The sequence below is a fragment of the Cinclus cinclus genome, chromosome 2, assembly GCF_963662255.1.
Source record: "Cinclus cinclus chromosome 2, bCinCin1.1, whole genome shotgun sequence".
NCBI classification, from domain to species: Eukaryota; Metazoa; Chordata; class Aves; order Passeriformes; family Cinclidae; genus Cinclus; species Cinclus cinclus.
The window spans coordinates 24519717-24534454 of record NC_085047.1 but is presented as its reverse complement, the minus strand read 5'-3'; the positions used below and the strand labels follow the sequence as shown (position 1 = coordinate 24534454).

General features: G+C 36.4%; 1 protein-coding gene across 1 annotated transcript in view; it reads left to right on the top strand.

Moving 5' to 3' along the window:
- The first annotated feature begins 2679 nt into the window (after positions 1-2679).
- CFAP44 (cilia and flagella associated protein 44) overlaps positions 2680-14738 on the top strand; it is a 37750-nt gene continuing 25691 nt past the window's right edge. Inside the window, exons 1-11 of the mRNA XM_062512528.1 lie at positions 2680-2722; positions 4827-5004; positions 6025-6187; positions 7202-7304; positions 7621-7837; positions 9223-9337; positions 9828-9992; positions 11065-11220; positions 11819-11866; positions 12609-12708; positions 13954-14048. Coding sequence (XP_062368512.1) covers positions 2680-2722; positions 4827-5004; positions 6025-6187; positions 7202-7304; positions 7621-7837; positions 9223-9337; positions 9828-9992; positions 11065-11220; positions 11819-11866; positions 12609-12708; positions 13954-14048 — 1383 coding nt within the window. The remainder of the gene's footprint in view (positions 2723-4826; positions 5005-6024; positions 6188-7201; positions 7305-7620; positions 7838-9222; positions 9338-9827; positions 9993-11064; positions 11221-11818; positions 11867-12608; positions 12709-13953; positions 14049-14738) is intronic.

Below are 14738 nucleotides of genomic sequence, written 5' to 3'. Positions count from 1 at the left end.
TGCCTTTATGAGGCTTATACACTTAAACATCTTTTTTCTGGAGAGAAGAAAAGTGTAGAATGACAAAATAGAAAGAAATTCTCACTGAATTTGTTTACGTGTTAGGAAATAAACACCTGTTTGATTTAATTATGCTGCATTTTGAATAAATCAGACAATTGTCCGAGATAAGAAATCCCTTAATGTCCAAATTTACTGAGAATTTTTGAGAAGCTTCCAAATATAAGGATTCTGTGTGGTAGCAAAATTGACCAAAAAAAATTAGTTTTGAAATAACTGAAGTAATATACCTGAATGAACATATTTCTCCATTCTGTGGCTTTTGAGAACATAGCTAAGAAAAAGGCAATTTGGAAGAAAATGGATCTTTGCTGAAATTCTCACCTTGTAGCACTGTCCACTGAAACAAGGATAACCTAAATTCAGTCCTGACTTGGAACGAGTTCCTGAGTTCTTGGAAATGATGAAACTGATGTGGATCTGGTACAGTATTTCAAGTCAGTGTCTTGATTTACTAGGACTAGGAGGAAAATATTCAGCCCTTCAGGGCCTGACCCTACAGGTCAAGCATTGGCAGAAAAATATGATTGCTAACTTGTTTTTTTCTTACTAGATTTGTCACACCAGTTCTACTTGTCACTATCTCAGTTTTCAGTATCAAAAGGCTTAAATCTTTCTGATTTAGGATATCCGTCACAAAATACCCTGTCAACTCCCCTCAGGAAAATAAAATCAACATTCAGAGAGATGCATGCCTCATGTGAGCCCGCGCAAGAATTTTCTGCATCAGCCAATTCATGAAACCTAGAATCTGCAGCCAAAGTAGACACGTTACCCCCCCAAGCTTCTGAGTCCTTAAATTCAAAATTTGCTTTGGCACAGTGCTTGAATGCCTTCAAAAAATATGCACAGTGGACATTGCAGTATCTTTCTTTAACTAGAACCCAGATATCAATGCAAGTGGAAATGTTCGTATCCTCTTTCAGCCTAAAGCATTTTCCAGATAAGAATTGATAATGAAAACTATGATAGTTTTAATTTTTAGAAGATGAATGATTGCTAATTAGTTACAATAATTTGAAATCTTATAGCTCTTTTCTCTGTGGATATCAAAACACTTTGCTAAGATGGGTAAGTATTATTATCTAATTTTTCACAGGAGATAACTGAGACAGCCAGAGGTGAAATGGTGGATACAAATTGTACACATTATTACTGGGTTTGGAATTAAAATTCAGGTCTCTGAACACTCCACTATCAAATTATGCAAATAGTCTATAACTATTTCTTTAACTTCAGTGATATCAGTTGTGTTACCCCATTAAAACCTCATTAATTTCATTTAAATATATTGAAATATATTGCAATTGTTTTATTTTAATTTGTTTTCTAAATGTATAACATTCTGCTTGTCTATTTGCAAGTTTTTCTCAGCACTCCTAAGGGGTGAAAGCTCATTTGTAATTCTTATGTGAAATTTTGCAGGGAAGTCAGATTCTGGCAGATACTCAGGAGTTTCGCATGAAGATTGGCTATATAACAGGAATGACATATCTGAAATATTTATTTGTCCTTCTTGTCCTTCTTATGGGTGGCATTAAAGTGGCATAGGACATTTTGTCTTTCTTGAAATATCAGAAAATCCTGAAATTCCTCAAAATATTTTTTCCAAATGGATTCTGACCCAAAACTGGAAACAGGAAATGCATTTCTGGGGACTTGTTAGTGGTATCAGAGTCATGATTACAAGTGAAGAGACATTTGCTTGCATCCTGCCCATATTTCTTATTCTGTGTGTTCATGTTTCTTTTTATGCTACTTCTGAATTTTCAGATTTTGGATAGATTTTAAATGTTGTAATATTGATAAAAAGCTGCTCCAATGTGCATTTTAAGGAGTTTCATTTGGCAATGGAGAACATATATGAAATCAAGAGGCAGAAAAAATTTAAAGTAAGCATTGCTTATGCTTTTTCCTTCTTTTTGAGACTTTTTAAGAAATGGTCAATGTTTTTGGGTTTTATGTGACAAATACAGACCTTTTCCACTTCAAAGGACAATAACTAGTGAAAATCGTAGCACCCTGAAAAAGATGGTCTGAAAGATGAAAATTATGTGAGGGAGGAATTAAGCTGTTCTTGTTTTTGTTTTTAATTGTGTCAACTTTTGAAATTTGTTGTCCATTATAAAATGTTTTGGAAGAAAATCCTTTTTTCTTAAAGATTCATCTCTCTTGCTTTTCCTTTCAAGATATTAGGTGATCTCAGAATGTCTGTCTCCAGCTATTTTTGTGAAGTCCACCACAAAGATGAAGGAATAGCCTTGTTGTCTCAAAAGCAGATCTCATCCCACTATATTAAAGAGAAGCTCAACACATTTAAATCATGTTTTTACAGTAACACATGTACAATACAGTAAACACATTACACAGTATTTAGATTAAAATCTTGCTGTAGTGGTTTATTCAGAGCCCGAAGTCCTAAAACCTTAGCTAATTAATTCACTGTACAAAGTAGGACATATCTTTTATCCCTGGTTATCCCAGGCAGAAGACCTGCCATCTTTGGGAATCCCAGGTCATTCAAGACGAAATGAAAATGGTCTAAATGGCAAACAAAGGCAATGATACTAAAGGTTTGTCTTTACCACTTCCAGGGAGAGAGGACATCCATCTTTTCCAATGGAACAGGAACCAGCAGAAAATGCACAGGCAGATCCCAGTGGTGAGTATTTTCACGTAACATCATGATTTCAGTACTGAACCTAGAGTAACTTCTGACTTCTTCCACCAGTCACCTTTTCTTGCTTCATTTCCAGTTCCTGCTCTTGGTGTTGCCAAATTTTGTTATATATAACTAAAACTTTATAAAAGAAAGACCTTATAAAACTATATTTTAGGCCTTATTACTTTAGCTAAGCTAAGAGCTAGCCTGATAATTTTCCATGAGAATAGAATCCCTCAGGATAGTGTAAATCTGCTTATTCTCATAAGGAATTCTAAAATTGTGACAGTTAACAGCACTTGTGAAAACTATTCTGGATCGTTAGAGGAAGAATGCAAACATTTCTAAAGAAAGAAACCATAGTAAGCACATGGCCACTACTAACAAACTAACTAATCAAACAAGGTATCAACTGGTACCAACCAATTACAGTTAAGCATGATACTTTAAAAAACACTATAAATTCAAGCTTTGGTTAATAAAGACGCCTTTTTTCACTACTTAAAAAAGTGTGTATTTCATCTATCTCTAACGCAAATCATAGTGACAAAATTTTATTTTTACTCTGGTCATAGTGAAGTTCTGGACTAAGCTCTGTGTCTGCTGTTCCTCTTGTGCCTCAGCTCTCAAAGTCCCTCCCTTGAAAATTTTTGCTGCGTAGACCTGTCTCTGTAGCTAATACTGAAAACAGGTTTTTAACTCCACCAGATTCTTTCAGTAAGAGGCCAGTATTTTTCTTTTTAATGTATTTTTCGTCTTGAAATGCCTGTGCAGTGTCTATTTCAGGTGTCCTGCATGTCATGTAACACACTAGATCCAGGTAGCATGAATAACAAATCCACTTTGGAAGGATTTTTTGGTGCATTGCTGCATTACTTTTGGCATTTCTTTGATCTTCCCATTACATTTTTTTTTCTGTTAGAGAATGTGTTTGTTTCTTTCCTTCCACTAAGTTTTAAATTACTATTTTTTTGAAGTAAGCTTCTCCTCTACACTTAATTAACAGCATGAAGTCTGTTGTTGGACAGAGGAGATTCTTTTACTACTACAGAACTACATATTTATTTAATATGGCATGTATGAGCAAATTAGTCAAATGAATTTATACCTAAGAGGGTGATCCCAATTATAGTTTGCAAAAGAAAATAAAACTAGTGTTTCAAGGGAATCACCAACTGCAGAGGAACAGGAGGAAGAAGGGGAGCAAGTGGAATCAGACATTGAGAGCACTGCTGAGAACTAGCGTCCACTGAGGAGATGTTGGCACAAACTTAAAACCCCCAGTACTTTCTAGCTTTCATTGATTTTACTGTTATTATTAGGAACAGCGTAACAGCCTCAGACTGTAATCAGTTTCAGTGATAGAGAATTTCTGCTCCCTTTCAGTTGGCTTAACTTTGCTCTTTACTTTGCTGGTCTCTGATCCCTTTGCTTGTTTCTCATGGCATGCCTAGGAGAGAGAAGAGTCAGGACAGCATGAAATGCTTACAAAATAGATTTAACTTGAGATAAACAACTGGAAACTACTTTTAATGAGTGCTTATGACTAGTTGGAAGTCAAGGTGACAGTGTTATGCATTGCAATCCAGTGAGGAGCTACACTGTGTCACACATCAGCAATTTGCTTTCTTGAGGACAGTGTTGTCTTCTGGTGGTCCACTATATGTTGTTTTAATAATTGTTTCATGTAACAATGTGCATTCAATAGCTACTGAAAAGGGACACTTTAAAATTTGTTTGGTTTTTAAAGTGGAGACCTAAATATCAAGCAAACCTCAACTGAACTGCTTTGGTAAGTTTAAGACTTAAAGTTTTAAAACCAGTATTTTTCAAATGGTCTCAAATTTTTTCTTGCTTAAATTCTTCAGTTTTGAATATTTACAGTGAAGTTTTTAAAAGCCTGTGGGAGTATTTGTTGCAGACTGTTCCAGGACAAGTAGTTACTGAGACATGGGACACTTGTTTTGAGCAATGAAGTATTGATTGCTCTGTCAAAGGGGGCAAAGAATTGTGACTCCTTCCCTTTTATGGTTAGGTGCATATATCAGCAACTAACCCAAAACATATGGTGTGTATAAATTTCTGTTTTGTTCCCACTTCTGATGTGCAGAAGGCAATTTGGATGAGCAAGATCATAGTCAAGTATCCTCAGAATCACAAAAAAAGCCTGGGAAGGTAAAAAAGAAAATCGCAGAAACCTTCTTCTATACGTATGAAGATGTATATTCAGGACCATATGCCACTAATGACCTTGAGATATCCACTGACCTTCTTATTTTTAAGTATCCTTTTTGTTGACCGTGTGCAAATTCAAAGCTGGTGAAATTTAATATATGTTCTCAAAACTGTATTGGTCAAATTTGGAGTAGCCTATGTGGCATTAGTGGGATACCTTTATTGAGACACAGGTTAAAATCCTGGCCAATTATGCTTCTGGGTGAATTTAATCTTAAGTGTTGTCTTGACCTCATAAACATTTCTTACTGGGTATAGTGCTTACTATTATAAGCAGTCCTGTAGGACTAGATCATGGAGAATCTAATGTGACCAGGCAGAAGACTGGCATAAGAATATGCCTTGCAAAGCTCTCCTTTTCTCTGTAGCCACACCAGTGTTCACCAAGAAGCTGAGGGAGGGCAGAAGAGCTCCTGTGTAACTTGTAAGGGAGAAGTGGGAAAGGAACCAGGTAGATTTGTATTCTTGTGCTCAGAAGATCTGAACTGGTAGAATGAAGTGGTGCCTATCAGTTAAGAGCCATGATAAACTCTTTGGTAGGTATGGTCCAAAAGGGTAGGATATGATATATGACTTTCATATATGCTGGTGGTTTTCTCTGCAGACACAGTTCAGTTGCTGTTGAAGACTGGATTTCCCCTTTTATACATCTGCCTGTAAACAATTAAGTGAGTTTGAAAACTTGCTTGGTTTGATCTCTTGTCTGTAGAACAGATTGTGGTAATCTGATGCACATCTTTTATATTTCATTTGAAAAGAGAACACAGATAAAATATGAATTCAATGCAGCTACAAATGATCCAGTAGAAGCAAGAGGTGTACCCATAGTGGAGATGAAAAAATGGGATATGAACTTTAGAAGGCTTTTACTTGTGCCTTCCTTTCAGTTATAGAGTCAAGATAGATTTTACTTTCACTGTATACTGAGGAAAATTATCTATCCTGCCATCAGGCTTAGTCACTAGTTTTAGTGTTCCCATTTCAGTTTCAGTTTAAGCATTTCTATCCACTTAGTAAACTGTCTAGAAAGCCAGTGTCTAATCTTTTCCTTATTGGACTGTTCCCAGACATTCTTTTGGGTATGACTGTACCAGACCTGTAAACCTGATGATGATGGATAGACATACTGTGGGGTATATAGCAGGCAACCAGGTGGTGCTCCAGAACCTGAGAACTAAGTATCAGAAATACATCCGGAGCAGCGGTGGCGGTGGAATTGGGTTTATCACAGTATGGCTTTTGTTTCTTGTTTAAGAACTTTAGTTGCTTTCTAGGGAAAAAAAAAAGTTTGCTTGATTGTGGTTGCCAGATATGAGGGACTCCTACAGCTGCACATGCATATACATAAGAAAGTGTGATATTGATTAAAGGACTGTGTGGACCATTCAGGATTGGCTTCTCATCCCATCAATATAATTGGCAGAGAACAAGTATCTGCACACCTTAGTCCCAGGCTCAGCTACCTAAAAGGACTAACAGGTCTAGCTGGGATTAATTTTTAGCACTTTTGCATTCTTATTTAAATCTTTTGGCTCATAGCAATTAGTTTACTTTTTTTTCAACGCTTCATCTGTTCTAATCACAACTGATACTAATACAGAGTGTTACTTGCAGTTAAAATTTAGAAAATCAAGCTCCCACACAAATGAAGAGAACAAGTATCTGGTTTCACTCTAATAAAATTATCAAAAGCTTGAAGTCTCAAGTTCTGTCTCTGAATTTGAAGCACCTTACCCTGTGAAAGCTCTACCATCTCTCAGTTTTACTGCACATGAGTGAGGCTTTCAGACTACCAGCCTCAGACTGTCCTGCTTCATCAAAAGCAACCTTTTCTGGGGAACCAGTGTACATTTTCACGTCTTCAGAGTAGTGTCATTCAGGATAGCTTTTCTGAAGCTGTCTGCTGAAGTAGATGGCTGCTGACACAAATACTGCTATGGAAAGATCAACTAGTGGGTTGAGTTAGGTGGGAATAGTAAAAGAATGCATCACAAAACAGATTGTTTTACCATTTGACATGATGCTGCAGTATATGTGTGATATAGCATTTTGTGTGCATAGTGGCTTCATTCTGATATTGAGCAATAGGCTAGCAGTTGTTCAGAATAAACACAGGCAAATGCAATCTAGTATTTATGGCAGTATGTTTTGACTAATGAGTGAGTGAATGCAATAACACAATACTTAGCAGGATAAAGACAAAGGTGTTATTACAGCATGCAACAGGACTTCTACTTTTTCAAGGCACACCCTAGTAAGGAGTACTTTGCAGTAGGAGAAAAAGGAAAGAAGCCAAATATTGTCATCTACACATATCCTTCGGCAAGGCCCTACAGAATACTGAAAGGTAGCGTAAAATGTTACATTTTCATTTTATAGAGATGGGCTCATGTTTAAAGATCCCAGCAGATGGAGTAGTGGATCATTTTTAGTTCAGAAGGAAATAGAATCTTTTGGTCCTTCACAACAAAAATAAAAAACATTGGTTTCAAGCTTTTTAATTATTGCATGGGAAGAAACTTTTATTTGATTGAGATAGCCAACCTAAAGCTATTACTTATGGAAAAAAAAATCAGTGAAAGTTGAGCTTCTTCTGAATATATTTTTGTGTTGTTTCTACCTCTTTCCTGTGCATGTGTATTGGGGCTTGTACGTTTCCTTAGGTGGAACAGAGGTAGCCTATGTTTTTGGTGATTTCAACCGTGCTGGCACTTTGCTGGCCAGTGTTGGGAGCAGCCCTGACTACATGTTGACTATCTGGGACTGGAAACAAGAAGAGACTCTGTTGAGGTCAAAAGCTTTTGCACAGGATGTTTACAAGGTCATGTTTTCTGCTGAGAATGAAGAGCATCTAACTACAGGTGGATCAGGACACATCAGGTAGGTTTGCTGGTTAGGATTAATACATAACACCTCTGCAGTCATAATACACAGGAGATGACTAACAATAATCTATCAATAGCAAACATGTACCAATGAGGAATGCTATTTTATCTGGCCCTTACAATTACAAAAAGGAGGAATTTCAAATCCTTCAGCCAGTCAAACAAATCTTTCAATATCTTAGCTGTCCAAATAAGATGATGCTTGGTGTTAAATATCAGTACCTCTGGCTCCATTATTGTAATTTTAACAAGCGCTGGGAAGTAGTAATGAAAAATACATATATATACATGTCTTCTAGCTGGTAATGTAGGATATATGCCTTCTGGGCTTTCTACCTTTGATTTCTTGTGCTCATCTGCTCTTTGGACAGCCATTAGAGCTGGTTGCCAAGTCATGGATCAGAAACCCTCTGATCACACCAAAAGCCTAAAAAAGATGTTTCCATCCATTCCTTTCTCTGCTAAGATCATGGGATTTTTGTTCTGTGTTTATCCAGTACTCAAATATTAACACAGCAGAGAGTTATTCTATGAGTGGGATTCTGTTGTAAGAAAAATGATATCTTTAAGATTATAATGCGTCTAAAGTTTCTTTGAATTTTAATGGAGAAATCAGATCAAAATCTGAGATTTGCTTTATAGTTTGATTGCAAGGTGGGTCTGAAATAGCAAATGATTTGTTTATTCACAGAATGTGGTTTAGAATGCATTATTTATGGAAATAGGAAAAAAAAAGTCCCTTACAAACTTTCTTTTGAGCTAAAATACTACAAATAAATTCTGACATAGATTTTATTACAGGATGAATGTGACCTTTCACCCAAATGTGGACCCAAATTACAATTTCCAATTGTTATCTTAAAAGTAATGTCTCCTGCACACACAGGAGACATTAATATTTAGGATAAAACCTTTGGCTCAGCAAGATTTTATAATACAGTTTAATTCCACTAGAGGACTTGGATGACATTCAGCAAAGACCTCATTCCCTTAGATTTACAAAACTAAGCATTTACAAAACTCCACAGCAAGAATAAAATAGGTATCCCCAACTATGTGTATGGGTTGCAGCTGGAAAGATGTAGCTGTGGATTTTGCACTTAATTTTAAATAGTAGTTTAATCTTCATTCTGCGTATTCCAAATCCTTTTTCTAACTTTTTCATAGGAGTAGTATAGGGAAATGTTTGTGTAGTTGTAAAGCTTTATGTTATTTTCAAGTAAAAAAACCCCCAAGTTCTCCTGCAAAAAAGAGTACTGCATGAGGACCCCTTGCCTCATAGCACTGGCATGCCTGGTAAGGGTATTGCAATGTCTAAGAGCGACTGAATGGTGTTTAGGAAATCTTGTATCAGAGAGGGGTGTGTTTTTCTGTACTCAGGTTCTGGAAGATGGCTCTCACATTAACTGGTCTCAAGTTACAAGGAGCTTTGGGCAGGTTTGGGAAAACTGCAGTATCTGACATTTTAAGTTTTGTGGAGCTGCCTGATGGGAAGGTAAGTAAGAAAAAGTGACAAAAAGAAAAAAAATATGTACCCTTTTAGGCTTTGATATAAAGTCTGCTTCGTAAGCTAGATAGTTACTATTTGCTTAAAAATGTTTTTAAAAATCAGGCCTGTGATGCATTGTTCTGGGAAGAAAATATTGACATCAATTTGCCCAAACCCTGTCTTGCTTTGTAATAATTGGAAGATAGTTAGTGTTGTGATTCCCAGAGAAAGATCTGTGTCGGCTTAGAGCTGAGTGTCTTCTAATGTGAAAACAGTGTACAGAAATACAAAGAGACTTTTGGTCCTAATCTTCAACCATTTCAGTGCTGCAAATTGCTAAAAAGTTGAACTCCTCAGCCTTTACATTTTCTCTTGCAAATGTCTGTACTTTGCCATTGATTTAATGCTTTCATGGAAGGAAGCCACAAATGTTAATTTCTTGCCTGTATTTCTGCACATGCACATGCTTATCTACTTATCTCCATTTGCACTGAAGGTTGTCTCAGGAACTGAGTGGGGCAATTTGCTTCTTTGGGAAGGTGGCCTCATTAAAGTAGAGCTCTGTCAAGTTGGACACAAGCGCTGTCATGAGGGCCCTGTCAGCCAGTTAGTTTTTGATGAAGGAGAACTTTACTCTGTTGGAAAAGATGGTGTCATTCGGGTGAGTGTTTCCGTTTGCCTTTAGGTGTGCAAATGTATGGTCAGCAGATAAATGTTACTTATTTCCTTTACTAGGTTTTTGGAGGAAACTTTGGAGTGCAGTTTCTTTCTGAAAATTATATTTTAGAACAAAGAAAATAAGAGCACATCTCCACAGTGTACATATTTGAACTGGATAGCATGGCACTCAGTATTCCTTGTTTAATAGTAATAAATAAATCAATCAATCTGGTTTTACTTTAGTAAATCAAAATAATCTTCAGTGGTTTTCTGTCAGCTCTGTTCTTGACTGCATTCTAACATTTTGTAATTTTCAGACCTATTAACATATGGTGTCATCTAAAAGATATATAATAAACTACAGGAATATTTAAAATTAATTTTCTGCGTGTTTAGAAGCTCAGATTATTAATGTTAAAGTAACACAGAAATTAACTAGCATCTCAGAGATACACATCCTGAAATAAGGGAAAATTAAAAGAAAAAGCATCTTGAAGTTAACAAATAATTCTATAAATTAAGGTCATAATGTTTTCCTTATGCATAACACCACTTTCTGATCTCACATATCAATTATCAATAATTTTGCAATCTTATTTCCCTCCTCTTTAAGGGAGGACATGATGTGTCCTCTGCTGATGTGTAAAATGAGCCAGATAATCAGTAGGAAACTGACCTATAGATAGTGGAGGGTTTCAAATGCTCTTATTGTTGTTATTGTGTTTTATAGGTTGTTGTTATCCCCTTAGGAAAATTCACTTGGTTATAAGTGTGCTAACTGATATGTTGTCCTTATCCTACAGAGCAGAACATGGAAGGGTTAGACTTCCCATTATTTTGTTGTTGCCTCAATGTGAGCCATGCTGAGTGCCCACAGATACCATTTATTCTGAAGCTGCCATGTATAGCTCTGCTAGTAGCAGGGCTGAATTGAAGCTCCTGACAGTGTTCTAGGTTATGTTCAAAGCAGTGATTTTGCTTTCTTAAAATTTTTGTTTTCCATATTTATTGTGTATGAAAACAACCTGATCTTATTAGCACTTTTTTTTTTTAATGCTTCCAATGCCATGAAGATGTGGAACTTTGAGGTAATAGATACTGCTGATCCTGTGGATGACACAGGGTTAGTGGAGATGGAGCCTATGAATGAACTTTGGCTTGGCAAGAATGTCAGCCTGAATTTCATGACAAAAATTCTTGACCATGGACAACCCTTTTGGTATGCTCAGGTAAGACACACTCAGGTACATGCATCCCTGTGGAAAAACACAAAATGAGGGAGGTAGTGGTAAGCCACAGCAGGAGTCCATTCCAAATTGGTGTGTTTCTTTCTGGTTGAATTCAGTTTTCTTCTGGATATATAGAAAATCATCTTCTACCTACTTACCTCCAGATTTGTTTTTTTAAACACTGAAACAGGCTTCCTGGAGAGGTGGTTTAAGTTCCAAGCCTGTCAGTGTTTAAAAGGCACATAATAGAAGCCCTTAATAATATACTTAAACTTTTGGTCAGGCCTGAAGTGATCTGGCAATTGGATGAGATGATCCTTGCTGGTCTTTTCCAACTGAATTATGCTATGTTATGCTGTGCTGTATTTCTAGTGTACAGTAATGTGTGAGACTCTGGCATAAGAACAGGAGAATGCCAGAGTATTGTCCAAGTTCTATTATCTGCAAGAGATGGATGGGGTTCATAAGACCCACATAATTGCATTTAGTTATTTCTGTTTCACAATGATAATCATTAGAGTTTTCAAGAAGTCACCATGTGCAGTTTTATTTCCAAATTGAGTCTGAAAGCATTCAATTAATGTTTTTTCTTCTTCAGGATACAAGAGGAGCAATATGGAAGCTGGATTTGACTTTTTCGAATATGGTAATTTTGTTTTTTCTTACTTCTAATTCCTTCAGTTCATTTGCAATAAGAACCATATCCTATTACATCCCATAGCTATACTGGTTGCATCTGGAATAGTTGCACAGTAGAAAATGGTAGCATTGACACAGATATTTTATTTCATAAAAATTTTCAAATGTAATTGATTGTAATGATTGTGCAGGATGATAAAGATGAATTTGATTTTCAATTCCTGCCAAATTCAAGTTACTTTAAAGGAGTTTGATTCTGATAAACTGGTAATGAAAGTTGCATGGAGGAAAGGAGTTCAAGGAGTGTTGTTATATCCTCTGTAGGTGTTTGAACCAATCTTTACTGTAGTCTTTAAATGACAGAAAGAACTAGAATAAAACAAGGAGAAGATGAAACACACTTGAAGTGTTTTATCCTACTCATAACTAATGGTATTGCTGGAGATGTTTTTGATGGAGAAATAGATGACAGAGGTGAAAAAGGGGGCATTTAATTTTTGCTCTGGAGCGTAATAAAGTAAATAGGAACAATCCCTTTTGGGGAATAAAATTCTAACGTGAAAAGCAAAATATTTTCCAAAAATTTTATGGTAAATAAAAGATGCATACAATACAAACTAATGTTAAGAAACGTATAGCAAAGTCTGTAATTCCTTGAATGATGAAATTCTTTCTCAAGCAGCATAAGCCCAAAGTGGAGAGCAGAAGTGTAAAATGCAGCAGAATTTCTCTTCTGTTTTGAACTACAGACCCACAACCCAGAGCGCGTCTGTACCTTCCACTCCGGGAGGATCGAAGCCATTGGTGTCTCTCCCTTTACATGCCTGATGGCCACCACAGCTCTTGACCGTAAGTACACTGTTCCTTTCCTCTCATGCCACTGCTATTATTGGTTTTGAAGGGCAATGATGATTGGCTTGGAACTACTGAGTTTTGTGTTTGCGCATCTGCTCTTGCAAAGTCTCTTTACATGCAATTGTTATTTCAGTGATTAGTTCTTTAATATTTAAGGCAAATCATTAATTTTTTTAAACAATATGTTAAGACTGCTTCATCTTAAAAACCTGGGATTTTAGCAACAGACGTTTTTAATGGGAAACGTTGCAAATTGTTCTGAAGGATTGGCTGAAAAGGTGAGACATCTGGTTTGAGTAACAGCACTTGTATTCAGGGCTGGGGATTAATAAGTGTTGGGATTTTTATCTTTTAAGAAATTACATACACCTCCAGCATTGTGTAAGCCATTGTAAATATTAATGTTTGTGCCTTTCTTAGAAAATGCAATAGCTATTATGCTCTCAACAACAGATAACAAGTAATTACAGACATATTAATTCATTTTGTAAATACTGCTGTTTAGTCCTCTCACTGCTAGCTTTACTGTGCTTTGAAAGAAGAACTACTGATTAGAACTCTAACAATGTCATTTGCACTGTTCAGAAAAGACTAAAATGTTTTTAACTCAATTCTTGTCAGTACTGTCTTGTAATTTGTCTGTTATACGATACACATATTCTTCTAGCCTGAAGACAAACTCCTACCAGTTGAGCATATATGCCAGTTGTAATGAAATTTTATGCAGTCCGTATGTGTGCCTATGAATCTGTTAATTTTCCCTCTGATGAAATTGGATCTTTTGTCGACAATCTCTTACATTTTCCTCCCTTTAAATGTTTTCTTCCCTCTAAATGTTTTCGTCCCTGGGCAGTCCCAAGTAGTAGCCTATCATCTTTTCATGTGTTGTCAGTAAAGATTTTCCTTAGAGTATGCCGCAATTCTGTGCTCACTTGAAAATTACATGTGGATTGTCAGCCTGGGACTTCTTATTACAACCCTCAGCCTCGAAAACTCTCGGCTCTGTATAAGTTGAAAAGTGAAAGAAAATATATATGTTCATGAGCACCATGAGTGCCATGCTAGCTATGGTACTCTGTAACCATCAGTCATCTTTCCAGGCAGGCATTTTGTTACTCAAAAGAGAAAACATACATTTTATCCAGATTTAAATTCAAATAAATAGACATTTCTCCATAAATCCTAACAATGTAAGTAACATTGCCAGAAATAAATTCTTACTATCTCCTTTCCACACAGGGTCAGTGCGCATCTATGATTTTGGCAGCAACAGTCAACTGACTGTAATCAAGTTTAAACAGGGAGGAACAGCACTGACATGGGCATCGGCTGTTGTGAGTTTTTCCTAGCATGTTAGCAAAAATTCATAAAGGAACCTATGAGCCTGTCAGCATCCAGGAAGCTGCACACCAAAAAAGACATTAGAAGTCACTTGTTAGGCCATGGTGGAATTTACCATAGCAGGATGTATAGATAAGTTTGTTTGGAGTATGTTTGTATACAGTATGGGAACAGTTTACTATGGATTACCAGGTATCCTACTTTGTGCCTTCCTAAGATTTTAAAATCAGATCTCAGTGTGCAGTATGGGAAGTAGTCTGAGTTTGTTGACTAAGAGCTTCTATTTAACCCACCCAAAGCAATTGTCAATTAACATGAGTTAGTTAACACATTTTGTAATGACAACCCAGACAAATCACAAAACATTTGGAGATAAATCATTAAAAACTGTTGCCAGAACTGATAATTTGTGGAGTGTGGAGTCTATCACTTTTAGACATATTTGCTAATTTTAATTAAAATAATGTCTAGTTATGTTCTTGAGAAAAGATAGCAAGCCTGGTGGGTTAATTGCAAAGCAAATTTAGGAGGAAAATAATTACTTGAATGTTGAAGGTGAGAGTTCCACTAGGGGAGTGCCTTTATTTTATAAAAATATAGTTCTGGCCATGCAGGCTTTCAGAGATGCTGTTAAGTGGTGGCCTGTGCCTTCGTGAGGTAAGCTGTATGCCACAATAAATTGT